Consider the following 24,886-nt stretch of genomic DNA (forward strand, 5'->3'; position numbering starts at 1 on the left):
ACACGCAGCATCGTGGTGGGTACTCCTGTGGTCACAGGTGATGAAAGAGGCGGGGACGGTGGCTCATGAAGCACCACGAGATTCACCCTGAGTGTCTCACAGAGGCAGGCAGGCACTAAGTCCCACTGTGATCCTACATGCCTGAGTCATCATTAACTGCAAGGAGGCAATGAAGTGGGAATGCCCCCATGCATTAACTACATGCAAGGAAGCACACAGGGCCTGGCATTGACTTAAGTCCTGGACGAGACAGGAAGAAACTAGGAAAGATTCCAGAAATTCCCCATTTCCTGCCCATTCAGCCCACCTGCCCACGAGGCCACCACCGAGGAGCAGTGTGTCATCTTATCCACGTCCCTCCTTCCTCCAAAGAGCCACTCCAACACCAGCATGAGTCAGCACCCACCAGGGGTTTAATTCTCCTATGTCAGAAGGTCAGTTCAGAGAGGGGCCCTGCCTCGTCCCCATCCAGGGGGAAATATCCGCAGAGCCCCCTGGGAATGTCCATGCTCAGGGGACCCCAGGACTAGTCTCTGAGCAAGAGGAGAAGTGGGTCCCGGGGTCTCAGGTCGCCTCCTCCTCTTCACTCTCCTCCTCGCTCTCATGATACTGTCTGCGGTTGGTGTTAACAAAAAGGTCAGAATCGTCTTCAGAGCTGGACTCTTCTCCTGACGACTGTGGCTCAGCTGGGAGTTCTGGCTGAGTCTGTCTGCACGGGGGAAATGGAGAGAGTTAGCCCAGTGCCTTCTGAGAAGACCTGCAAACAAGGAGCCTCACAAAGAGGACCATATGGCCAAGCAGTCAGGGCTCGGTGAGCCAGACAGGGAAAGAACTGCAGGAAAACTGGGCCAAGGAACGCTGGCAAAACACTACCTCCCCACACCCATCTCAGAAATTCATTAGAACTGCTCATTTTAATAGTAACAATTCTACTATGACCAACTAACACTCAATGAACTCACACTGCTTACCAGGTACTATACTAAGTAATTTTACAAGCATCAGTCTCTTTAATCCCTACAGACCTCCCATTTTAGAGGTGATGAAATCCGAGCCCAAGAGCTTAACCTGCTTAAAGTTGTAACTTGCAAAGCCCAGACTTTAACCCAGGAGATCTGACTTTCAAGCCATACTCATGACCACATGTTCAGGCACTCTCACCAGGGACCTGATATACAAAGAAAGGAAAAGTGTATTTCCCCTCAAGGTACCAAGGTCTGAATCCCCATTTTCTGTCTTCCTCATCCCAAGACTTGTGTCTCACCTGTTCCTATTGTTGTGTTTCTCAGCCACTTCGGAGAAGGCCTCGGGCCTATGCCAAGAGAAAAGCCAAGGTCAGAAAGGACAGAGAAACCCTCTCAGCAAGAGCTGTTGTAGCTGTTCCTGCCTGAAATGCCACAACCTTCCCTCCCCTAAGCCCACAGGTATGAACGAAAGCCCCAGAGAAGTGGGGCCGCCAATGACCATGAGGACCACCCTACCAGTGCCCATCCTTCTGCAGAGAGCGCACGTGGTCTTTGCAGAGCACAAAGGAGATCTCAGCCTTCACCTTCTCTCCTTCTTCAATAGGGTCAACGATGAGAAAGTCCCCTGCAAGGGGAGGAGAGAAAAGCACAGTGGGTCCTGCTTGTGGTGGGGGAAGCCGAGGCCACAGGAAACGGTTCAGTCTCCCAAAAGGCTGCCCCTCTCACCTCTCTTGATCCAGATGTTCTTGCGGTACTTGGAGGGCATGCTCACCAGGAAGCGCTGCCCCTGGGCTGTCTCCACCTCATGTAGATTGTTCCCTGGGGTCCTGAGGACCTGGTCCAGGAGAGACCAAGAACCAGTCAGCTACATCAGCCAGTTCCAACACCTGCTGAGCTGTACAGCACCCTGCCCCAACCCCAGGGGCCTAAGAGGGATGGAGGGCTGGGGGAGGCAGAGCAGACGGTCCCTGACGCCACTCACCCTCACGATCTGCTGCTGGTCAGAGGGCACCATGTGCTCCCCCAGCACCTCCTTCACCACATGTTTCCTCTTGGTGGCCTGAGACATGGTGGGTCCCGTCCCAGGGAGGTGAGGGATGCAGAGACTCTCAACTCTTCCTCCTGAGTGTTTCAGATGGTAGGCTGAGAGGCCAGGACTCTTTTGAAGATGAGGATGGGCCTTTTACCGAGGAGTGACACAATGTCCTGGGGAAGAACATGGGCTCTGAAATCCAATTAACTGGACTCAAATCCCACCTTGGTTATTTCCTGGCTTTTCAATTTCTCTAGACTTCAGAGAACTAACTCAGAGCATTAGTATTAGAACAAAATAATCATAAGCAAAGCAGGAAACACAGCATAAGACACATAAAAGTAACTTGTGTTTATCCCTTAAGTACTGGCATAACCATAAAAACTAAATATATGTTTTAGAAAAATAAGCCCTTCTGGGAACCACTTGGGGAAGAAGCAAGGTAAGTCACTTCTTCCTTCACCTGCTTGTACATCTCAGGTGTGACACAACCACACAGACGTTCAGTCTCTCAATAGCCTACAGACACAGACCAGCTAAGACAAGCCAGGTCAGGAATGAGCTAATTTAAGGGCAAGGTAGACTAAATGGATGCTTTTGAACTGTGGTGTTGGAGAAGACTCTTGAGAGTCCCTTGGTCTTCAAGGAGATCCAACCAGTCAATCCTAAATGAAATCAGTTCTGAATATTCATTGGAAAGACTGATGCTGAAGCTGAAACTCCAATACTTTGGCCACCTGATGCAAAGAATTGGCTCACTGGAAAAGACCCTGATGCTGGGAAAGACTGAAGTCAGGAGGAGAAGGGGACGACAGAGGATGAAATGGTTGGATGGCATCACCAACTCAATTAACATGAATCTGAGCAAGCTCCGGGAGTTGGTGATGGACAGGGAAGCCTGGTGTTCTGCAGTCCATGGGGTCGCAAGGAGTCAGACACGATTGAGCGACTGAATTGAACTGAGACCGATTTGATCTTTGGCATCTACTGTTTCTGACCCTGGTACTGCAAGACAACGACTGATGCGTACTCAGAAGACTGTTGTTCACTCGTTAAGTCATGTCCGACTCTTGCGACCCCATGGACTGCAGCACGCCAGGCTTCCCTGTCCTTAACGATCTCCCCGAGTTTGCTCGAAGTCATGATGGTTTCCAAAGGAAACTCCGAAGTGTCATCTCTAGTTGCCATTCCCTGCCCTCCTCCTTCCCTATCCCGGAGGAAAAATGCTCAGAGGGAAAGATCTAAACTTACTCTCAAGCCTTCGGATCCCACGAGAGCTGCCAGAACGACCCGGTTCTCCAAGCAGGACGCTGAGATCGGCTCGTCCACGACTCACTTGAGCTGAGGCAATGAAAGCAGAGAAAAAGGACTCGCCAGTGGTCACGACGGTGGAGTCGGCTTGGACTCAGGTCTCGGGCGCATCCGGTTCCCGTCCGACTCTACCAAGTCCCGCAGTGAGGAGGACAACGCGTGTAGGCCTGAGTCGGACACCGTACTTCAGGCGCTCTCCCGGAAGTCTCCTGGTCACGCCTCTCTCCTTGTCCGTTTCTCTAATTCTTCCCACCACCAGGTCGGCCAAGGTTAAGTGGTTAAGTTCCGCATGCCGTTCAGCAGATAAATAAAGTTTTCTTCTCACAGGTTTCTGTTCCCTGAGGCCGGAAATGCTTCCCAAGAAGCAAGGCTACAAAAGGCAGTCTGGCTTCCTGCGAAGCAACCGGAAATAAACACCTACTAAGGGCGCTCTCGAGGTCCGGGTGGTGTCTCAACTCTATGACTCTAAGCGGCTAGAAGTGCCCAATGTAGGTTGGTTTTTTTTTTTTTAGGCGGCCCTTGAGGCGACCCGGAAGCGGAAGTGGAAGAAAGTTCTAGTGGGCTGAGGTAGCGGCGGGAGCAGCCGGCTGGCGGGAGAAGCCGTTACAGAAACGGGAGCTGCGGGTGAGCGCGAGCCGCGGAGCAGGGCTCGGGCTGGAGGCCAGAACGGGCGCGGGGAGGAGGGGGAGGCAGGGAGGAGAGGGGCCGCAAGCGCTGAGAAGGGCCAGACGATGCGCTCTCCGAGAGGGCTCAGCGAGGCGCTGGGAGGGGGCGGGGCGCGGCGCCTTGGGGGCGGGGTCCACGGCGTAGGGCGCGGCGGGAGTCCAGGTGTGGAGCTGGCGCGGCTGGCTGAGCGGGTGTGCGTGCTCGGGCTGCGCCTTCGCTCTGGGCGCAGCCTGTGCGGCGGCTGGGTCAGAGAGCCCTTCATTTGCTTTTCGGGCCAAGTGGCCATTCCAGACCCAAGTCAGTGCTGTTTTTGCCCAGCCAAGGTCACAGAGGAGTGACAGCTTCAGGGCGGGCCCTGGGTGCTGACCGACTGTGGAAATCATACCTTTGTTCTGCATGCGCCGCCTGTTAGGGCAAGATAGTTTCTCCTCGGGGGCGGTACCAAAACCCAGCTCCCGCAGGGACTGGGAGAGACTTCGCTCTTAAACAGGGAGGAAAAGACTCTTGCTTAGACCTCAGTTTTCTCATCTGTGAAGTGGGGGGAATCGAGAAAGCTCCCATAACAGCTGCTCTGGCATTCTCTTCCTGTGAGATTGCCATTGGGTTTGCGGGCGTTCCCGGGTTTTCAGGCCTAATTTCCCTTTTCTTGGGATTCCCAGATTAAGCTTGATCGAGATGACAACCTCCCAAAAGCACCGAGACTTCGTGGCAGAGCCCATGGGGGAGAAGCCGGTGGGAAGCCTGGCCGGGATTGGCGAAGTCCTGGGCAAGAAACTGGAGGAAAGGGGCTTTGATAAGGTGCGGAGTGGCCGCCTGTAGTTGGCCGGGGGGCGGGGCACGACTACAGTATTTCCTGGCAGCTGGGGAGTGAGGAGGGTGTGTATATCTGGGGGTGCGGGTTGGTGGACGCTCGTGTGTGGTCTTCAGAGTCAGCCGGGAAGAACCCACCCTGCCTCTTGGGCTCCTGTGTGGGGAGCCACAGGAAAGTGGCCCTTTTTTCCCCCGTGATGTTTTATTTCTGTTTGCCCTGGGGTCTTAGTTGCAGCATGCAGGATCTTTCATTGTGACTCACAGGCTCCAGAACCCACGGGGCTTAGTTGCCCCACAGCAAGTAGGATGTTAGATTCCGGGCCAGGGATTGAACCCATGTCCCCTGAATTGCACGGCAGATTCTTCACCACTGGGCCAGCAGGGAAGTCCCAGGAAGTGGTCATCTTGTCCGTAGTCCTACAGAGCACTCAGCAGCCCATCTTTTGCTTTGCCCGTTTTGCAGGCCTATGTGGTCCTCGGCCAGTTTCTGGTCCTAAAGAAAGATGAAGACCTCTTCCGGGAATGGCTGAAGGACACGTGCGGCGCCAATGCCAAGCAGTCCCGGGACTGCTTTGGCTGCCTCCGGGAGTGGTGTGACGCCTTCTTGTGATGCTCTCTGGGGAGCCCCCGATCCCAAGCCCCAGCGTTGAGTCTCCAGAGTTTGCAGCCTAGTGAGGACTCCTCCTCCGTCCTCTACAAAGGAAGAGATTGCTGTTGTCGTGCACACCTCCCATGTACTCCAGGGCCTTTGGGGAGTTCTCTCCCCTCACCATTTCAACTTTTTTGGAATTGTCACCCTTGCATGCATCTTCCTTCTCCTTTCCCTGCCAGTTTCATGACAATAATTAACAGCTTTTCTGAGTGGATTCCTGGCCCTGTCCCTCACCCCCACCCCCACCTGTGGTCTCTTTTATGCCATTTGGCAGTCTTTTTGGCAGAACAGTCACTGTCCTTGTAAAGTTTTTTAAATCAATAAAGCCAGTGGCCTTCATGACTGGGCTTTGTATGTGGGAAGCATGCGGGCTGGGAGTTGCCTGTTCCTCAGGGGCTGACCAGGTTTGCCACACTGCTTATCAGTGCAGACTGAAACTGGCAGCTTCCTTCACACTCCCGAGGGCGGCCGTCTTGGCGATACGGGCCTTGGGCAGGTGCTTCAGAGTGTCTCAATCCCTCACTAATGTGGGAAAGAGAGTGGGTTGGTTCCTTCCTGGGGTTCCAGATGTCCGTGTGGTCAACAGCTGGGTTAGTCAGCACCTGGTGGAAAGTCCGAGGGAGCCAGAGCAGGAAAAGGGTGGATGGGATGTGGGCTAAGGTCTACCTGCCATTGGTCATGTGCTCTCCTGGCCTCTGTGATGAGTGGGCAGGGCTCATGCAGTCCGCCCTGTTCTCTCAGGGAGGCAGAAGGTGTGTGGGCAAGACAACTGGGTGGGCAGGCTTGAGTGAGTTAGACTTGTATTTGGTGTATTTTCATTTTCTGTTCATTGGACTTAGTACGAACCAGGTTCAGAGCTAAGGTCTGTGCAAACATTTTTTTTCCTTTCATAATAAGTAATAGTTTTCCACAGATGAAACTAGAGGCTCAGGCTAACATGTCTATGGACTTTACTGGGAAGTAGCCAGACTGGTCCTCAAAACATCACATGGAAACCCACGGACCTGAGAACCATGGGTGTTCTTTGCTCATGGTGCTTGGTCTCTCTGAGACTCAGTTTCCCCACCTGGAAAATGAAATTGTTGTAAGGATCAGATGTAGTGCTGGTGTTGTTCAGGAGCTACTTGTTTATAGAATTTTCCTCATCCTCAGGGCTTACTTATAGTCTGGTAAGGGGAGAAATGACATCATAAATAGAAACATTGAGGAGATTTTCATGATCTCAGAATAGGGAAAGATTAAAAAGGCGATAAATTCAACTCCATCATAGAAATTTTGTTCAAGATAATCAGAGTGAGTGAGGAGCCTAACCCAGGGTGAGAAGGGATCTTTGTGACCCACATAGATGACAAAGGACTCCAGAGCTGCAGTCAAGAGAAAGCAGACGATACAATAGAAAAATGGGTGAAAGACCTGGAGGGCAGCCACAGAAGAATACCTAAGTGGTGAATAAGCATGTCAGAAGGTGTTCAGTCACATTAAGTCATCAGAAACACAAGTAAGATGCCATTATACACTCACAGGATTGGCAAATTTTAAATCAGACAATACTAAGTTCTGATGAGGAAATGGAGCAACAGGAACAGATATCCAACTAGTGGGAGTGTAAATTGGTGTGAACAATTGGGGAAAACAGTTGGATGTTTGCCAGTAAAACTGAAGACCCACCCTGTGAGCCAGCAGTTCCTCTCCAGGGACGGGACAGGACACAAGGCACACCTGCGTCAGCACCTGAGCAGATGTTCACAGCAGCTTTGTTCATTCACAAGGGCTCCCCGCTGGATCCATGTATGAGGATCTTTGCAGAGGCAGTGAAACTAGACGGGGAAAAAATGCTTATTGCAAAAGAAAATGAAGTCACTGAGTTGTGTCCAATTCTTTGTGACCCCAATGGGCTGTAGCCTGCCAGACTGCTCTGTCCATGGGACTTTACAGGCAAGGATACTGGAGTGGGTTGCCATTTCATTTTCCAGGGGATCTTCCCGACCCAGGGATTAAACCCGGCTCCCGCACTGCAGGCAGACTCTTTACTGTCTGAGCCACCAGGGTAGCTTATTGCAAAGGTCATTGGTAAAGAAAGAGAAGTGGAGAGTGATTGCCTTTGGGGGAAGGAGACAGGTGTGATGCATGGGAGCATAGAGGACTGAGAGTGGCAGTTTCCACTTCTTGACCTTTATGGTGGTGATCCAAGACACTGTACTTTTCTATATGTTAGCTACATCTCAGAACAGTAGAAGATAAAAGGGAGAACAAAAATAAAGACCCAAGGATAGAGCAATTAGGTAATTAGTCAGAAATTATGATGGTTATTAGTAGGGATGAAGGTTTAGTGTAAGCCTGGGTCTTGGAAGTGTGAGAGGCCCCCTGGAAGGTCACCAGGTGGCCAGAGCTGGGCCCAGCTCATGTTACAGGCTGCTTCCTTGGAGGGTGCCAGTCTGTAGCCCAGAAAGGTAATAATGGGGACTGTCCCTGGAATTTCAGCCCATACCATGTTTCTAATGTTACTCTGGTTGGGTCCAGGGTCTTCCAGCTGTCCTGACCTCTGATTAATTTTCTTCACCTGCAAAATGATGGTGCTTACTAACTCAGGGTGTTTGTGAGAATAGACCAGTGGGTGAAAGTCTTTGGAAATTGTTAGGTTGCTGTGCAAAAGATTTGTTGGTGTCAGCACAAAGGAATGACAGGGTGGGGGCAAGTGAGCTGGGGGCACTGGCCCTTGGTGAGTCGAGAGACTGGGCCTTGGCTAGTTTCCCAGGGAGCTGGTGCAGATTAAGTGTGGCTGTAGCTGAGTTCCACGTGACAGAAGAGCAGACCTAGAAGAACCCGAGGAGGTTCCTGGCCACTTGGGGCTGCTTCTGCACCCCTCCCAGCATGTGCTGCAGCCTGGGCCTCCTGCTCCCCCACTGCCAAGTTCTCTTGATCGGGCTCCTGCCTGGCCTTGGTCTCCTAATCAAGCCAAGCTCTCCCCAGCTCTTGCACAAACGGGTCTGTTGCAGAGAAGAACCAGTTCTCACTCCACACTGGAACTGTTTCTTTGACTCTCTTCCTGCTCTTCTTATGTGTTGTGTTAGTCACTGAGTCACGTCTGACTTTTTGCGACCCCCTGAACTGTAGCCCACCAACCTCCTGCCTATGGAATTCTCCAGGCAAGAATACCGGAGTGGATAGCCATTCCCTTCTCCGGGGGATCTTCCTGATCCAGGAATTGAACCCCAATCTTCTGCATTGTAGGTGAATTCTTTACTGTCAGATCCACCTGGGAAGCCAGGACATAATGGCCTGCCTCAAAGGACCCTGGCCCTCTGCCTGACTGTGAAACTAAAGTGCCTTTGTTCACCTCAGAGAGAGAGAATCTGACTCTGTCCCCCGGTGAATGACTACAAAAAAGGGATTAACACACCCTTCCCAAATGCTGGCCCTCCCCGGAGATGTTTTGGAAGACTGAAGGCCCTTTTTACTTTACTTCCTCACTGCCTCCCTCTCTGTTGTGCCTTTTGACTTTAGCTCCTCATTGCTTCTCCCTCAGGTTCTATAAAAGAGCCTGGCATCCAGACCCCAACAGGATGGTCATTTTGAGACATTAGTCTGCCATCTTCAGTCAGCCAGCTTTCCAAATATAGTTGTGTTCCTTGCCTCAGCACCTTGTCTCTGGGATTCACTGGCCTGTCGAGCAGAGGGAGCTTGGACTCCATAACTGGTCTGTCCCTTTAAGGCAGACACCTGAGCCCACAACAAACTTGTGACTATTCCTTGGCATCCCAAGATTGTTTTTCACAGCTGTGCTGAGGGTGTGGGGCAGCATCTGGACTGGGCAGTGACTACATGCTGGTCCCGGTCTCCCTGGGAGAAATCCCTGCCTTTCCTGACCGTGGGATTCTGAGGGTCTGAGAATTGGGGTTGGGATTGGGGAATCTTGGATGCTTATTCATAATATTCACCACAGTAATAGCTACCACTTACTAAGCACCAATACTTCATTGCTTATTGAAAACCACAACCTCTCCCCATCCCCAGGTAAGATCCTCAGAGGCCCCAAAGCACTAAAGATTAGTGTCCCCAGAGCAAAAAACACCACACACACCCCCACTGCAACAAGTTAATTAAAAGTACAAATTGCCCTGCACTTGGCTTCCCTAGTGGCTCAGCAGTAAAGAATCTGCCTGCAATAAAGGAGACAAGGAGATGCTGGTTTGATCCCTGGGTTGGGAAGATCCTCTGGAGAGGGGCATAGCAACCCATTCCAGAATTCTTGCCTGGAGAATCCCATGGACAGAGGAGCCCGGTGGGCTACAGTCTATAGGGTCTCAAAAAGTCTGAAGCCACTAAGCACGCACCCTGAATTCTTAAAATATTAATTGTAGAAAATTCTAACAAATGTCAAACTTTTCCTGTGTTGACTACTTCAGTGCTGCTTTTTATATTTTGTCAGATTATTCCCCCCAGAAATCATAGCCCTGGGACTTGCCCACTGGTCCAGTGGTTAAGACTCCCTTCCAAAGGGGGATGTGCATTCTATCCCTGGTCTGGGAAATAAGATCCTACATGCAGGGTGTGGCCAAAAAGTTAAAAATCGTAGCCCTGTTTTGCTGGTACCTCCAACATATGCCCACTTTACCTATGGGTGACCCAGTTTCAGGCCATTATAATTAGCAAGACCTTAGAAGACAAGAATTGTCACCTTTCTTCAGGTGAGGACTGAGGCTGCTCCCAGAGGTCACAGGGCTTGCTGGAAGCCCCCTAGGCAGTAAATGGCAGAGCTGGGACTATTCAAACTCCTGGCCAGTTCTCATCCTTTGGGCTCCCTCTGGATTGAGATCACAGATTTGAGTTAGACTGTGGCTCCTGTGTGTGTGTGCTCAGTCGTGTCCAAATCTATGTGACCCCATGGACTGTAGCCTGCCAGCCTCCTCTGTCCATGGGATTTTCCTGGCAAGAATACTGGAACGGGTTGCCATTTCATATTCCAGGGGATCTTCCCGACCCAGGGATTGAACTTTTATCTCTTACGTCTCCTGCATTGGCAGGTGGATCCTATACCACTAGCGCCTGCCTGGGCTCAAAAGCCAGTGTCACCCTTTACTATTTACCAGGCTGTGTTCTTGGGCAAAATCAATCGTTTACTCTGTGTCCTGTTTACTCCTCTGTAAAATGGAGCCTTTGCTCACTGATCCCTACATCATGCTGGTCATGAGGGTTAAACAGTGCCCGGCTCAGTGCAGTAAGGACTCCTGCTTACCTGCCGTATATATAGCACCTGGCCTCCCCTAAGCACTTATTGAAGCCTGGAAGCAACCCATTTCACAGAGGAGGAAACTGAGGCAATGAGGGTTAAGTAACTTCTCCAAGGCTATGCACAGGAGACAGTTAAGAGCTTGCTGGTAGCTGTTGTTGGTTTCTCATATGGGATAGGTCTCTGTGAACTGTCCCAGTGCTGGCACTTGCGGCTGGGAGCTGTCGCAGCCCTTGCCTTCACCAACCAGGTGTGCCTGGAGGGCAAGCAGCGTGGTGGTGATGCCCAGGTGTGCTCGGGCCTGTCCGCTGTCCTCCTCGGCACCCCGAAGGCGGCCTCGCGGGTGGACCGCCCCGGCTGGGTGGATTCCTCCCCGCCTGCGGGGGCGCGCGGCGAGCGGCGGGCGGGGCCAGGCGGGGCCGGGAGCGCATAAAAGCGGCGCCAGCCTCGGTCGGACACCGACTCCGACGACCATGGCGCGTCCCAGCCTCCTGCTGCCGATGGCCCTGGCCTTGCTCGCATTCTGCCTCCTGGCGCTGCCCCGCGACGCCCGGGCCCGGCCGGGGGACCGCAAGGTCGGAGAACTGCAGGAGCTGTCGCCCAGCGACCCGCAGGTGCAGAAGGCGGCGCAGGCGGCCGTGGCCAACTACAACATGGGCAGCAACAGCGACTACTACTTCCGCGACATCACCATCCTCCGGGCCCACAGCCAGGTGCGGCCGGGCTGGGCCGGGGAAGGGGCGGTGCCGGCAGCAGGGGGAGGCGAGCGCGGCCCCAGCCGGGCCCCAGATGGAGGGGGCGATTAAGAGTAATGAGGGCGGCATCTTAATACAACAGAGTTTTCAAAATCCAATTAATGTCACAAGTCCATGCGGAGCAGAATCTCAGACTTTAAAATAAGATTCAACCCTGAATCAGCCTTGTCCTGAAAGGCGGATTGGGGTGCGGTGGGGTGAGGGAGAACGGGCAGCTGCCTGGACTTGAGTCTCAGGCTCCTGCCGGGCTCAGGCTCTGCCCGCCTCCCCAGGGACCCCCACCAGAAGTCCCTGCTGCCCTCTCCCCGCCTTTCCAGTCCCCTCATCCCAGGTCTGAATCCAAAGGCGGTGTGCTGGCTATGCCCAGGGGAAGGTGATGGGTGATGGGAGGACACAGAGGGAGGTGAGCGGTCCAGGTCAAGGGTTGTCTCCAGGCACCTCTGACCTGTGCCCACCTCTGCCCCAGCTGGTGGCGGGCATCAAGTACTACCTGACCGTGGACATGGGGAGCACGGCCTGTCGGAAGAGTGCCGTGGCTGGAGACCACGTAGACCTCACCACCTGCCCCCTGGCCGCAGAAGCAGAACAGGAGGTAACAGCTGTGTCCCCAGTTAGGCATCAGCCCAGCAGCCGGCCCCTCAGGTTGCCCAGCCTGAACTGGTCTGGCTGGCCGGGCTGATATCTGGCTGACTCAGCCCCGAGGCTGGGGTGAGGGTGCAGAGAGGAGCAGACTGGGGCTTCCTCTGGACTTGGCGGGGGCGGGGGGTGGGGGGTGGGAGGCCGGGGTTGGCTGGAAAGATCTGGGGTCTGGTGGTCCTGGCCATCTAATTCGCTGTCCCTTCTTGCATCCCAGAGTGTCACAGGCACAGGGCTGTTGGGAGGCGGCGGCCTGGGGCCTGGGCTCACCCCACCTTTTTCATCCTTCTCTGCAGAAGCTGCGCTGTGACTTTGAGATCCTTGTGGTTCCCTGGAAGAACTCCTCCCAGCTTCTAAAGCACGACTGTGTGTCCCTGTAGAGACCCCTGTGGGCTCGGGGGAGGGAGGCAGCCAACGAGGCTGGGCAGGACTGGGCGCATGGGTGGAGGGCATGTCAGTTCCTTGGACCATAGCTACGGCAATAAATTGCTAGCACTGCTTCTGGCATTGGTCTCTTCTGAGTCCCTCTCTCATCCCCCATTCCCACTCCCAGCAATCCCCCTCCAGCTGACAGGGTGCCCACACCACCCCAAGCTCGGCCTCTGCCCTCTCAGCCCAGAAGATGCTAAGGGTGCAAAGTTCAGCTCCCAAATTTGGAGTCCCCCAAATATCCCAGAATCACAGAAAGAGGAATGAACCTCCAGAGTCTCCCAGAGTTTGCCAAGTTATGGGTGGGGAAACAAAGTCACAGGAGAGAGATGATACCCCAGGACTAGAAGGAGATAGCAGCCAGGGGGGACTGAGGGGCACCTGAGCCCTGTTGCCTCTCAGCTGCTTGGATGGCTCAGAGTGGCACGTGGGGGGTTCCGCCCGCCCAGCTCCAGAACACTGAGCTCTCATCCCATGAGATTCTTAGACTAGCATGTGGCCCAGAGATGGCAGAGCCCCTGCTGGCCAAGACACACACACTGTGGGCCCCATGCCAGGAGGACTCCCCCACCCTCTGTCCTGAGCAAGACCCCCGGAAGGGGCTGGCAGGGAGCGCCCAGGGGAGTGAGGTCAAATCCACCGTGCAGAGGAGGGGTGAGGACACAGATGCAGTTTAATGTCCTTTAAAGAAATAGAGTTGGAACATGTTTAGCACACCTGAATCTGTGGCTGGAATTAACACTCACTACACAAGATGCACACCCGCATCCAGAACTTATCAAGACGCCAGACACACACACACACACCCACCGTGAACCCTCAGATGGCTCCCAGACACCACACACATATCCAGAAACACATACACGACCTAGCAACCCAGAAGCACAGACACAAACACACGGGAACACCACCCCCACACTGAGGACAACCTGGAGATGTATACACAGCCCCCCAGACAGATGCACAGGCCCCAGCTGGAGCTGTCTCAGATGCACAGAGGCACACCCGTGCGTGCCTGGGACAGGATGGGCAGGAACCAGGTCCTGCGGGAGCACAGAGGGTGGGCAGCACCAGGCCCCAGGCAGGTGACCGGGGCGGCTGCGGAGAGCACCAGGCGGCCCCTGCCCGCGGCCCGGCCAGGCCTCATGCCCACTCCTGCCTGGCTGGCTTCTGGCCCGATGCTGGGACTTAACAAGGAACAGCCCCTGCTCCCGGGTCCTGCTCCCCTAGAGCCCTCGGGGGCCGTACGGGGTGGGGGTGGGCCTGAGGCGCTGAGTCTGACAGGACAAAGCCATGCAGGGGGAAACTCAAGCCTGTCAGATATGGCCGCTGCAGTCGGTCTGCGGCTGGCCGGCTCCCAGGTGCCACGGGGCAGGAGCCTCCTGCGTGGCCGGCATGGGCTCAGGGGCAGGGAATGCTGAATGAATGTGTGAGGTCGTGCGGTGACGTGAGGCCAGTGATCTCTCCACCCCCGGAATCTGTGCCCAAGTCCCAGGTGGCGTTTCCTCCGCACAGTCGGTCCGTCCTCTCGGCCAGGCTCGGGCTTGGGAGGAGGCATGCTGCTTCTCTCTGGGGCCCGGAGACATGGCCACTGTCTGGTCCAGAGTGGATGTAGACGGGGTGGCTAGCGAAACGGTCACCCCTCAGCCCCTACTCCGGGCTTCTGTCCCCGATTCCCTCCAGCTTCACTCTGCTAGAGGTAAGGTGGGTGTTGTGGGTGGTGGGAGACCTCCCTCCGGCTGGATGTGAGCAGGACTTCGTGCTCGGTGCCCACTGCCATCCCGGGCATCCTATGGGGGCGCCCATCCCTCGCTTTCCGCTACCAGAGGCTCGTCCCCGCCACACACACCCCTCCCCACCCCCACCCCGAGACCTGGAGGACTTGAGCAGCCTCCCTCCTCTCCCTCCCCGAGGCTCTTTAGCCTGACCCCAGGCAGGGCAGGGTATGGTGATGACCTCTGCCTTCTGGGCTCAGGCTGCCCCCAGTGAGTTGGCACCCTGATACTGGATGCTGAGGGTGCCGGTAAGCCCGAGTTCCTGGGCTCTGAGCCCTCATTCCTGGAGCCTCCTGGTCCCTCGGGCTCTTGACAACCATGGGCTGTTCTAACCTGCTCTCCCGTCTCCTAGGACAGACCGGCCTCCCTCCCTGAAGCAGGGTGATTGCCCACTCTCCGTCCATCATTGAGCCTGGTCCACTTTCCACATCACCCCACCCCACCCCCGGCTGCTATTAAGGCCCTGCCAGGCCCAGACAGGATGCCAGGCCCCAGTGGGGCAGGAAGGGATCCAAGGACAAGCGTGTCACCCAGAACACTCCCGTGTATACGTGATGCAGGGTGCACGTGTATGCGTGCACACAGGTTCCCTTGTGCTTTGGCCGGGCCAGTGAAGACGCAGAGCCACCTGGGGTTTTAAAACTCTCTTGGTCGCCTACCCCCTCCCCGCCCCCCCCCACCCCTGCAGGCCCAGTGATCCTTCCAGGGGATATGGGGACTTGGCCGGAGTCGGTGGACAGCCAGCCAGAGGCTGAAGTCTGGACCCAGGCTGCCTCTTTGGGGGTCACTTTCTGAAGTCCTCTTCTCCAGCCTGCGGGGGAGGGGGTGGGAAGTGATGGCGCCAGCCTCTGCTTCCGGGAAGCCCACACTGCTCTCCCTTGGGCCACTTCCGGGCGCAAGCACCCGAAGCCTAGCCTTCCAGTGCCCCGCCCTCTCCACCTGGCTCCTCCCAGGTCCTGCCTGGTTCACCTCGAATGTGGTGTCCACAATCTCATCAATGACAGCGGCCTGGGAGCGGAATTTCAGCTGGTAATGCTCCACGCCAGCCACCAGCTGCAGGAAGTGGAACAGGGTCTCCAGCTGCCTGAGGGCGGTGGAGAGGGTGCAAAGCCAGGCCATCTCAGCCCCCAGAGTGCCTCCCCACCCCTCAACCCCCGCACTCATAGCACCCTATGCCTCCATTTTCAGCCATGACCAGACCTTTTCTGTGTGGGCCCTCCATGGTGTATCTTCTTTTCCACAAATACCCTGCAGCCCCACCATCTGCCTGGACCACGGAGAGTTCTGACGATTGTTTACCTCCCAACCACCTGCCCCTGCATCCGTCCAACCTACCCCACCCTGACTCATGCACCCACTCAGCCACCTACTGGCACACTTGCCCGGCTATCTATCCATTGACTCATCATGGGACCACCCCACCCTGTCCCTCTCTCACCTATCTCTCCATCCACCTGCTTTTCCCTGGCCCCACCCCCACCCACTACCCATTCATTAACTCCTTCACTGCCAGCCTGCCTTATCAATCCAGCCATCAAATAACACTGAAATCAGTGAACACCGCACGGTGCTTGGAGGACACAGAAACAAAAAAGAAACAGCGCCTGCCATCAAGCAGCTCAGTCTGTGACAGAGCCAAGAAGGCAAACCAAGGGTGTTTACACTGGTGACAAGTGTAAACACAGGGCACTGAGGGACCCAGAGGAGGAAAACCTGATCCGGTACTAGGGGATCAGGAAAGATTTCTGGAAGAAGCATCACTGGGCTGAGCTTGAAAGACACTTTGAGGGTTTGCTAAGCATAGACAGGGTTCCAGCGCGCCCAGATCTGTGAACAGTGGGGAGTGTCCTGAGGACCAGGCGGGCTTCAAGGAAGGAGTTTTCTGAGGATGGATGAATTCAAGATGAAGACATTCAGGGAAGGTCAAAGTGAGGTGCCCCGACCTTAAGCAGAGGCAGGAGCCCTTATAAAGCTGCAAACTCAGAGAAGGCAGGAAAAGCCAAAACTTTTTTTTTTTTTAAACAAAGATCGCTAAATAAAATAAAAGAAAGTAGAAGGAAGAAAGATTAAAACCAACAGGCAAAACAACAACAAAAACAAAGACCACTCTCAGTGGAGGCGAAGGTGGGCCAGTGGGGAAGAGTTTGGAGGCTGAGAAACCCCCAAAGAAAATATCACAGAGGAGTCAAGGCCCAGTCCACACTGGGGGCTGAGGAGCTGGGATGTGGAGGGTGGAGGGCAGCTGGGAGAGTAGCCAGGAGGTGAAATGAACAGGACTGCATCTCAGTTCTTCCAGCTCTTGATCACCTATGCCTGCTGTCGGCAGCCAGAGAACGTCCCAGCAGAGAGAACAGGGCGGGCGAAGGTCTGGAGGTGGACACGTGTGTGCTGTGCTGTGCATAAAGCCAGGATGGGCCAGGGCGGTGAGGGGGAGCCATGATCACAGAGAACTTGGGGCTTGAGCTCTGCCGGCAGCAGAGAAGAGCCTGAAAGGCTGGTTTGGAGCCAGTCTGGATGAGGTGGGGCAGGCCTGGCTTTCTGGTAGAAGAATCTTTGGGGAGCCAGGCCTAAGAGCCAGGAGTCTGTGCCAAGGACCCCTGCCGTAAGCACAGCCACGAGTCCCCAGCTGTCTGGGCCCGGCCGGCCCCTCAGGTTGACTTGACATCTACCTCCCAGGCCTTTCCTGGGCTGTTTCCTGACCCACCCTCCTCATTCCTGCAGCCAGAAGTCTACCCACCCTCCACGGCCCCAGGCAGCTCTTTAGAGAGGGTCCTTGGTGGCTCAATCGGTAAAGAATCTGCCTGCAACTCAAATGTGGGTCCAATTCCTGGGTCGGGAGGATACCCTGGAGGCGGAAATGGCTACCCACCCCAGTATCAGTTCAGTTCAGTTCAGTCGCTCAGTCGTGTCTGACTCTTTGCGACCCCATGGACTGCAGCACGCCAGGTCTCCCTGTCCATCACCAACTCCTGGGGTTTACTCAAACTCATGTCCATCGAGTTGGTGATGCCATCCAACCATCTCATCCTCTGTCATCCCCTTCTCCTCCTGCCCTCAATCTTCCCCAGCATCAGGGTCTTTTCCAAGGAGTCAGCTCTTCACATCAGGGGGCCAAAGTATTGGAGTTTCAGCTTCAACATCAGTCCTTCCAATGAATATTCAGGACTGATCTCCTTTAGGATGGACTGGTTGGATTTTCTTGCAGTCCAAGGGACTCTCAAGAGTCTTCTCCAACACCACAGTTCAAAAGCATCAATTCTTCAACTCCCAGCTTTCTTTATAGTCCAACTCTCACATCCATACATGACCATTCCAGTATATGGAGGAGGAAATGGCTACCCACTCTTGCCCGGGAAATCCCACAGTCAGAGAAACCTGACGGGCCCCAGTCCATGGGGTCACAAGAGTCGGACATGACTGAGCGACTAAACCAGCACCACCTCATGAGCTGGTGCCAGTCTGGGGCCCCTTTGTGCCTCTGACGTCCTTACAAAACCCGGCCCAGCGCAAGGACCAGGCATGATTCTCAGATAAAAAGATGAGCAGAACCCCTGCTCCCGCAGCCTCTGTCCGCCAGCCCTGTCCTGACCCTTGGCCTCTGGGGGGCTCTCGTGGCCCTTCAGGCGCTGGTGGTAGGATCCTCTTGGTGGTACCAGGGGACTCAGGGTGAACAGAAGCCACTCAAGTCCTCCACAGCCCACCCAAAGGCTCCACGTAAGCCTTAGGGCTCTACCCCTCTTTCAGAGAGGCAGGCAAAGTCCCTTTCCCTGCCGCCCACTGGTCAGGCCCCCAGGCCTCTCCCCTCAGACCTGACACCTCCCCTCCCTTTGCATCTCCTTACTTCTCAGTCAGGGCTCCAAATTTTTTCTCAATGAGCTGCTTCTGTATAGTGTGTTCACTTAGCACCTCTTTAGGCTCTGGTGTAGAGAAAGAAAGGGGAAGTCAAGCTGTTGCCTGGCAACTTCCTCGGTGGTCCAGTGGTTAAGAATCCACCTTCCAATGCAGGGGACACAGGTTCGATCCCTGGTTGGGGAATTGTCCCCTTCTCCTCCTGCCTTCAACTGAAGACAAGCTGCTAAGTAATCTGAGACAATTAATTTCTCTTTTTGTCTTAAGCTTTTTTTGCATTGAGTGCCCAAGATGGAGGGGGCAGGTAAGGGGCCAAGTGATACTAGAGGGCCTTTAATCCTTTGGTGTTGATGGTCCTAAGAGTGGGATTCCAGAGCTCAGATTCTAAAGCTCTGAACATCTTTCAGCAGGAGGCAAAGCCATTGGCTCAAAATCTATTCACCCAGAAAGTCAGATGTGTTTAAATGAACATATACAGACTCTCAATCCACTCTGAGTGACTCTGGACAAGCGTGTATAACACCTTGACAAAAGCCTCAAGGACAACTGAAATCATCTCATATAAGACCAACTGTTATAAACTTTGTACATTATTAACAGAAATGAATGTTTGGTGAATCGTAATGTGACTAGATCTCAGAGATTGCCGGGAGAAATATCAATAACCTCAGATATGCAGATGACACCACCCTTATGGCAAAAAGTGAAGAAGAACTAAAGAGCCTCTTGATGAAAGTGAAAGAGGAGAGTGAAAAAGTTGGCTTAAAACTCAAAACATTCAAAAACTAAGATCATGGAATCTGGACCCATCACTTCATGGCAAATGGATGGGGAAACAATGGAAACAGTGACAGTCTTTATTTTGGGGGGCTCCAAAATCACTGCAGATGGTGACTGCAGCCATGAAATTAAAAGATGCTTGCTCCTTAGAATATGACCAACCTAGACAGCATATTAAAAAGCAGAGACATTACTTTGCCAGCAAAAGTCCATCTAGTCAAAGCTATGGTTTTTCCAGTATTCATGTATGGATATAAGAGCTGAACTATAAAGAAAGCTGAGCACCAAAGAATTGATGCTTTTGAACTGTGGTGCTGGAGAAGACTCTTGAGAGTCCCTTGGACTGCAAGGAGATCCAACCAGTCCATCCTAAAGGAAATCAATCCTGAATATTCACTGGAAGTACTGATGCTGAAGCTGGAACTCCAATACTTTGGCCATCTGATGCAAAGAACTGACTCCTTGAAAAAGACCCTGATGCTGGGGAAGATTGAGGGCAGAAGGAGAAGGGGACGACAGAGGATGAGATGGTTGGATGGCATCACTGACTCGAAGGACATGAGTTTCAGTAAACTTTGGGAGTTGGTGATGGACAGGGAGGCCTGGCGTTCTGCAGTCCATGGGGCTGCAAAGAGTCGAACACGGCTAAGCGACTGAACTGAACTGAATGTGGCTAGTTAGTTGTTTTGCAAATGGGTCTATCAAGAATTGACTCTCAGTATGGTGGATAGTCGTGGAGTTCTTTGGACCAAAGTTCTAAGCTCTGAAAATTCTCCTGAGTCTCAGATTCTAAGACTCTAAAAGCTAGGCCAAGAGTATTCCCTGGTGGTCTATTGGTTTGGACTTGGCACTTTTACTCCTGGGACCTGGGTTTGATACCTGGTCAGGAAACAGATCTCGCAAACCACCCAGTGTGGCCAAAAATAAATAAATAAGTAAAGTTGGTCCTGGCACCTTCATCTGTCAGGGAAGACGCGGGGTGCTGGTACCTGCTTCCATGAGCTTTGTCACTGAGTCATCCAGCAGCTCTTCATGGAGCTCAGCCGCCTTCTGCAAAGAAGAGGCTTCCATTCTGCCAGAGTCCCATGTCTGCCTGTCCCAGAGCACCCTCCATCCTTCCCTCCAGCTTCTGTGCCCCCCTCCCATGTCTTCCCGATGGGTTCACCCGCCCCATCCCCTCAGTACCTCCTGCTTCACTTTCTCCAGGCCTTTGAGCAGCGCCATCTGGAAGTTATCCACCAGGACAGCAATCACCAGGCTGAGGCGAGAGACAGGAGGGGGCTGGAGGGGAGGCTGCACCCTCCTCTGGGTTCGTGGTGGCAAAACCATGGTGAGAAGGGAGCAGAGGGGGTGCCCCTGGGGTTAGGCTGGGGGAAGTGAAGCTGGGGCGGGCGTGCAGTGGGGCGGGCCCTCACTTGAGGAAGATGAAGTACTGGATGATGATATAGATCATGAGAATGGGGATGATGTACCAGGCGCCTGGAAGAGACGGGGTGGGCTTCTTTGGGCTTCGAGTGCCTTGCCAGTCCTCACCACACCCTGGCCAGCATGGCTCAGAAGTCCCACTTGGCAGAGGGGATAACTGAGCCCTCAGGGTCTGCCCACCCAGACGGCCCCTGCCCTCCACCCAGCCTGAGGCCTGCCCTACCGTGGGCCCGGCTGTCCAGGTAGATGAGGGACCAGTCGTCCAGGGTGAGCATGGTGAAGAGGGTGAAGATGGTGGTGAAGATGTTCTGGAAGCGTTTGGGATCAGAGTAGCGGAACAGTGCCCGGAGCACCACAGAGAACAGGACTGGCTGTTGAGGATCAAGTCTGGCTCACGGGGTCCTCTCCCCCTCTTCCTCTCCCCTCACCGCCCCCCAACTTCTGATTCCGCCTCACCGCACTGTCCACGACAGCACCTTACACTCCCGCCCAGCCCCGCGACATGGATACAGAGGCAGGTAAACATGAGGATGAGGATGGCAGTGATGGACGGCAGGGACCGGGCCAGGGTTCCGGTCACTTCCTGGAGGTTGGTCAGGAATCTGTGGGCAGAGGTTTAGAGAGAGGCTCTGTCAGTGGGGTGGGCGTCTGTGCCCAGAAACCGATGATGATGACACATTTCAGACTGCTGATGACTGAGGTGGTAGGTCCCTGGTAGTTACTTTGCAGAAGGTCCCAGCCCCTCTCTGGAAAATAAGAGATTGAGCCTAGTGAAAGGCAGGAGACTCATCAGAAGAGCATTCTGGAAACCTACAGCTTTGTCGTGGGCAGCTGTGGTCCTGCTAACCTGAGCCTCCGAAGGACTCGGATCGCGCGCAGGGCTCGCAGGGTCTTAAAGACCTTGAAGATGCGGAAGACGCTTTGGTTGTGGATCGCACGCGTGGAGGAAGAGTTGACCTGTATGAGTGTGAAGTCCACCACACCCATTACCATGATGAAGAAATCTGTAGACACAGGGATGCCCGGATGTCACGGACTGCTGCCCAGGCCCCATGCCCAGGCCCACAGCCCTCCCGGCACTAACATCCCCTGCTTCTGTCACCTCTGGGCAGTTCAGGGGCTCCCGCTACACACACACACACACACACCCAGGCCCCAACTCTACCCACCCAGGTTGTTCCAGGGGTCCAAAAAATACGCGAGGCCGAGAGCAATGATTTTGAGCACAGCTTCCACCACGTAGATGGAGAGGAAGATGTAGTCCAAGGCCGTGAAGTACCACTCTGTGAGGACACGTGGTGGGGAGGGAGGAGGGAGCCCTTGCTTAGGCCCACCCCTGCCCCCAGCAACCCTTGCCTCCTCCTCCTCACTGGAACCTCACTTGCAAGCAGCCATTTAGGGAGAAGCTGGCTCTGTCCAATGGCTGTGTGTCTCAACTGCTCTCTGCCTCACTTTCTTCGTCTATGAAATGGTGATAATAACACTCTGCCTGATAGAATTTTCATGAGAATTAAATGCATTTCACATAGTAAAGGGCTTCCAAGGGAGCCTTAAACCGCTTGCAAGAAATATCAGCCCGCTCTTTTTTCTCCTTTGTTTATGGGTCCTGTGGCAGGTCCTTTCCTTCGCTCTGCTCCCTGGAGTTTTAAGGACGGTCTTCCCAGGTTTCCCAACCTCCTCCCTCCAGGGTCTCCTGGCCTCCAGGGCCTCCTGCTCCGTCCAGCGGACGTGGGTTCTGGGCATCCTTCCTGCGCAAATCAACAGACTTAGAGCTGAGGCGCCCCCTGGTGGCTGTAGTCATAAACAGCACACACTCAAGCTTAGAAGACCCTCCTGTCTCTGGCGGTCTGGTTGACTTCAGCAAAACTCTCTGAGCCTCACTCTAACTGCTGGGCAATGTCGCTCACCTCTCAGGGTGAGGATCAAATGCGCTAAGTTGTTTAAATCACCCGGAACTTGGTCAGGCTCACAGGAGGCCCAGAACAACATCAACGGCCTTCTTTACGTGAACAGGGCTCCCTAGCTCTTACCGCCCCGGATCTCGACTTCAGCGAAGGTCTGAGCCACAAGCATGATGGTGTTGAGGCAGACGATGAAGATGATGAAGGTTTCAAGGGCCAGGGAGTCAACCAGTCTCCTGAGCATTCTCCGAAGGCCCCAAATAAGCTGGCTTAATTTTTCCCACAACCAATACAAGAAGTCCGAAGAGTGCACCTTCTTGTGGGCCCGTGGGGCTCGGCCAACTGTAAGGGGGCCAGAAAGGCAAGTTCTTGAGGGCAAGGGACCCAGGGATCTGGGCACCCTCCCAGGCTTGCCTGCCATGAGCTCACTCAGGGGCCGGCATGCTCGTCCTGCGCTGGTATAGAAGCCAAGGCTTGACCCTTCCTTGCAGGTGCCAGCCTGCTTGGAATTTGAGCATATTTCAGGGGCTCAGGCTCTTACACTCCACGCTTTTAACTCACATGGCAGCTTACCCATGGAAGACCCAGTCTTCCTCACCACCCCATCCTCTTGGTAACCTCGTCCTCTCCCTACAAGATGCTTCTGACATATCTTCCCCCTCTTGACTGCCTTATCTTCCACAGTTAGACACACATCCCTTGCTTCTTGTTCAAGAAGCTAATTCAATGTCTACTGAACTACTAGGGAACAATTTGGGGGGATTATATGTTAGCAGGCAAGGTCCTCCCTGCCCTCCAACCAGGCCCTCATTCAGGCACTGGTTCCTCCCTCTGTCCTCAACAAGCTCACAGTTTAGTGGGGGAAATGTGGACAAACAGAATCCACAATGGTAAATGTTCTGATACAGACAATGGACCCCTTCACTGGGCAGTCTGGGTTTGGTTGTATAAGTGACCTACACCAGCTTTCACATCGATAATAGGAAACGTTTGAGAAGTGAACATGAGAATGAAGGACAGTGACTGAATGAACCAACAACTGATGTCTGAAGAGGTGCCTAATTCCAGGAATAAAAAACTGGAGGATGAATGGTCAGGCACGTTAAGAGCCAATGGACTACACCTGCAGGCGAGAGCGAGCCTTGTGAAGGACGTGCCAGGCCTGGCTCAGGTCTGGAACCTGGGTCAGGCCGCTGGAGCTGGGGGTAAGGGGTGAGTTCAAGACGCACCTTTGCGCTTCTGAACGTGCTCGTCTTCTTCAGGGCAGCTTTCCGAGGTCTTAGAGGAGGAGTCCTGAGGATAGACTTTGTTGGAGGTCTCAGAGGGGTGCGAGTTCACTGTACTAAGGGAATGAGCCAAGCTGAAGGCTGAGGTCTTTCGGTCTGGCTTGCTGGGTTGGAAGACTGCTGGACGAGAATAGGCAGAGCCGAGGGAGCCTAAGGTCACGGTGTGGGGCGTGTGTGAGCCAAAGAGTTGGGAGCTTCCATGACGGTACTCCCCATGGTGGTGATCTCGGTGGGGGTAATCATGAGGATGTACGCCATGCTGGTGCTCGCCATGGTGGTGCTCGCCGTGGTGGTGCTCGCCGTGGCGGTGTTCGCCATGGTGGTGTTCGCCGTGGTGGTGTTCGCCGTGGTGAGGTGGGCCATGGTGGTGGGACATCATGGAGGTAGGCCTTCTGTGGTGGTGCCCACCATGATGATGTGCTTCACTGAGGTGGGAGTGGTTACTAGATTGGGTGGAGTCTTTATGGTGGTAAGCCTCACTTTGGCGATGGAGCCCACTATAGTTGGGAACCTCAGTGTGGTGATGAAACCCACCATGGTGGTTGGGCTCCCTGTGTTGGCGGAGCCCTCCATGGTGGTTGGGCTCCCTGTGTTGGCGGGACCTCCCATGGTGTCTCCTGCCATGGTGGTGCTCATGGCCAAAGTGGTCCTCACCATAGGACTGGTGGGAGATGAGAGTGTCATGGGAAGGATCCTGGGAAAGGGGTGTGGAACAGTGGTCTCCACCATGATGGTGGGACTCACCATGACTGGGGGAGTGGTAGGAGTGGTGGGCATGGCGGGAGAAGACATTGTCATGGAAGTCTTGGAATTCATCAGGGTGGTGAGGTCCACCACGATGATGGGATAAGCCATGATGGAGGGACTCACCATGGTGACGGGATGCACCTTGGTGATGGTGGTGAACTCCACCGCGGCCAGGCCTATGGTATGGGGTTGATGAGCCAGGGTGAGAGAATACATCTGAGTCATCAGTGTCTGCCTCATTTTGAGCCTTTGCAGACATGGAAGGTTGATCTGAGACTATGCTGGGAACCCTGGAATGAGGAAAGCTTAACGTGGGCCCAAAAGAGCCCTTTCTGGATCACCTGTCTCGCCTAATCACCTAAGCCACCACACTGGGGCTTCCGGGAAAGCCCGACTTCTCATGGAATTCCACCCTCTATGATGTCACAGGCAGATCTCTACCCAGGCCTAATTTCCAAATGCCTCCTCCTAAGCTACAGTGCAAAGATCATTGTGTCCAACTCTTCATTGTAAAAGGAGGAAACTGAGGTCAAGAAGGGGAAGGGACTGGCCCAAGGTGATCCAGTAGGTCAATGGCAAAGCTGGACAAAGAATTTCGGGGTGACATCAGAGGCCCAGCAGTTGCTTTGCCTCTGT

At 54.2% G+C, this 24,886-nt stretch overlaps 4 protein-coding genes across 4 annotated transcripts; 2 read left to right on the forward strand and 2 right to left on the reverse strand.

Annotated features, from left to right (window-relative positions):
• Positions 1-391: 391 nt before the first annotated feature.
• On the reverse strand, positions 392-3,700 carry EIF1AD (eukaryotic translation initiation factor 1A domain containing). The gene is made up of 6 exons (XM_043451778.1): positions 3,250-3,700; positions 1,948-2,171; positions 1,692-1,800; positions 1,482-1,590; positions 1,265-1,312; positions 392-709 (listed from the first exon to the last, which is right to left on the reverse strand). Exons 2-6 carry the CDS (start codon positions 2,032-2,034, stop codon positions 565-567), a joined length of 498 nt encoding a protein of 165 aa, XP_043307713.1. The 5' UTR covers positions 2,035-2,171; positions 3,250-3,700; the 3' UTR covers positions 392-564.
• Positions 3,701-3,802: 102 nt separating this feature from the next.
• On the forward strand, positions 3,803-5,776 carry BANF1 (BAF nuclear assembly factor 1). The gene is made up of 3 exons (XM_043451779.1): positions 3,803-3,933; positions 4,635-4,773; positions 5,249-5,776. Exons 2-3 carry the CDS (start codon positions 4,651-4,653, stop codon positions 5,393-5,395), a joined length of 270 nt encoding a protein of 89 aa, XP_043307714.1. The 5' UTR covers positions 3,803-3,933; positions 4,635-4,650; the 3' UTR covers positions 5,396-5,776.
• A 5,307-nt stretch (positions 5,777-11,083) lies between these two features.
• Positions 11,084-12,565, forward strand: CST6 (cystatin E/M). Its single transcript, XM_043451780.1, has 3 exons — positions 11,084-11,380; positions 11,889-12,014; positions 12,355-12,565. The coding sequence occupies exons 1-3, from the start codon at positions 11,141-11,143 to the stop codon at positions 12,436-12,438; spliced, it is 450 nt and encodes a 149-aa protein (XP_043307715.1). The 5' UTR covers positions 11,084-11,140; the 3' UTR covers positions 12,439-12,565.
• A 2,410-nt stretch (positions 12,566-14,975) lies between these two features.
• On the reverse strand, positions 14,976-24,490 carry CATSPER1 (cation channel sperm associated 1). Its single transcript, XM_043451568.1, has 13 exons — positions 24,374-24,490; positions 23,447-23,510; positions 22,347-22,559; positions 21,486-21,599; positions 21,164-21,320; positions 20,827-20,918; positions 20,540-20,683; positions 20,307-20,370; positions 20,077-20,149; positions 19,881-19,941; positions 18,104-18,179; positions 15,232-15,346; positions 14,976-15,073 (listed from the first exon to the last, which is right to left on the reverse strand). Exons 1-13 carry the CDS (start codon positions 24,488-24,490, stop codon positions 15,047-15,049), a joined length of 1,317 nt encoding a protein of 438 aa, XP_043307503.1. The 3' UTR covers positions 14,976-15,046.
• Positions 24,491-24,886: the final 396 nt, after the last annotated feature.

Source organism: Cervus canadensis, chromosome 29 (assembly GCF_019320065.1).
Source record: "Cervus canadensis isolate Bull #8, Minnesota chromosome 29, ASM1932006v1, whole genome shotgun sequence".
Taxonomy (NCBI): Eukaryota; Metazoa; Chordata; class Mammalia; order Artiodactyla; family Cervidae; genus Cervus; species Cervus canadensis.

What these genes read in the sequence shown, in the direction of transcription:
- EIF1AD (XM_043451778.1), bottom strand. Translation starts at nt 2,034, where the DNA reads ATGTCTCAGGCCACCAAGAGGAAACATGTGGTGAAGGAGGTGCTGGGG. An exon ending in ACCAGCAGCAGATCGTGAGG is followed by an intron (nt 1,801 to 1,947) that starts GTGAGTGGCGTC and finishes CTCCTGGACCAG; the next exon opens with GTCCTCAGGACCCCAGGGAA. An exon ending in AAACACAACAATAGGAACAG is followed by an intron (nt 710 to 1,264) that starts GTGAGACACAAG and finishes TCCCCCGTGCAG; the next exon opens with ACAGACTCAGCCAGAACTCC.
- BANF1 (XM_043451779.1), top strand. Translation starts at nt 4,651, where the DNA reads ATGACAACCTCCCAAAAGCACCGAGACTTCGTGGCAGAGCCCATGGGG. An exon ending in AGGAAAGGGGCTTTGATAAG is followed by an intron (nt 4,774 to 5,248) that starts GTGCGGAGTGGC and finishes CCCGTTTTGCAG; the next exon opens with GCCTATGTGGTCCTCGGCCA.
- CST6 (XM_043451780.1), top strand. Translation starts at nt 11,141, where the DNA reads ATGGCGCGTCCCAGCCTCCTGCTGCCGATGGCCCTGGCCTTGCTCGCA. An exon ending in TCCTCCGGGCCCACAGCCAG is followed by an intron (nt 11,381 to 11,888) that starts GTGCGGCCGGGC and finishes CCTCTGCCCCAG; the next exon opens with CTGGTGGCGGGCATCAAGTA. An exon ending in CCGCAGAAGCAGAACAGGAG is followed by an intron (nt 12,015 to 12,354) that starts GTAACAGCTGTG and finishes CCTTCTCTGCAG; the next exon opens with AAGCTGCGCTGTGACTTTGA.
- CATSPER1 (XM_043451568.1), bottom strand. Translation starts at nt 24,490, where the DNA reads ATGAGGCAGACACTGATGACTCAGATGTATTCTCTCACCCTGGCTCAT. An exon ending in AGGTGCATCCCGTCACCATG is followed by an intron (nt 23,511 to 24,373) that starts GTGAGTCCCTCC and finishes GTCTATCCTCAG; the next exon opens with GACTCCTCCTCTAAGACCTC. An exon ending in CCTGGACAGCCGGGCCCACG is followed by an intron (nt 20,371 to 20,539) that starts GTAGGGCAGGCC and finishes CGTCTCTTCCAG; the next exon opens with GCGCCTGGTACATCATCCCC.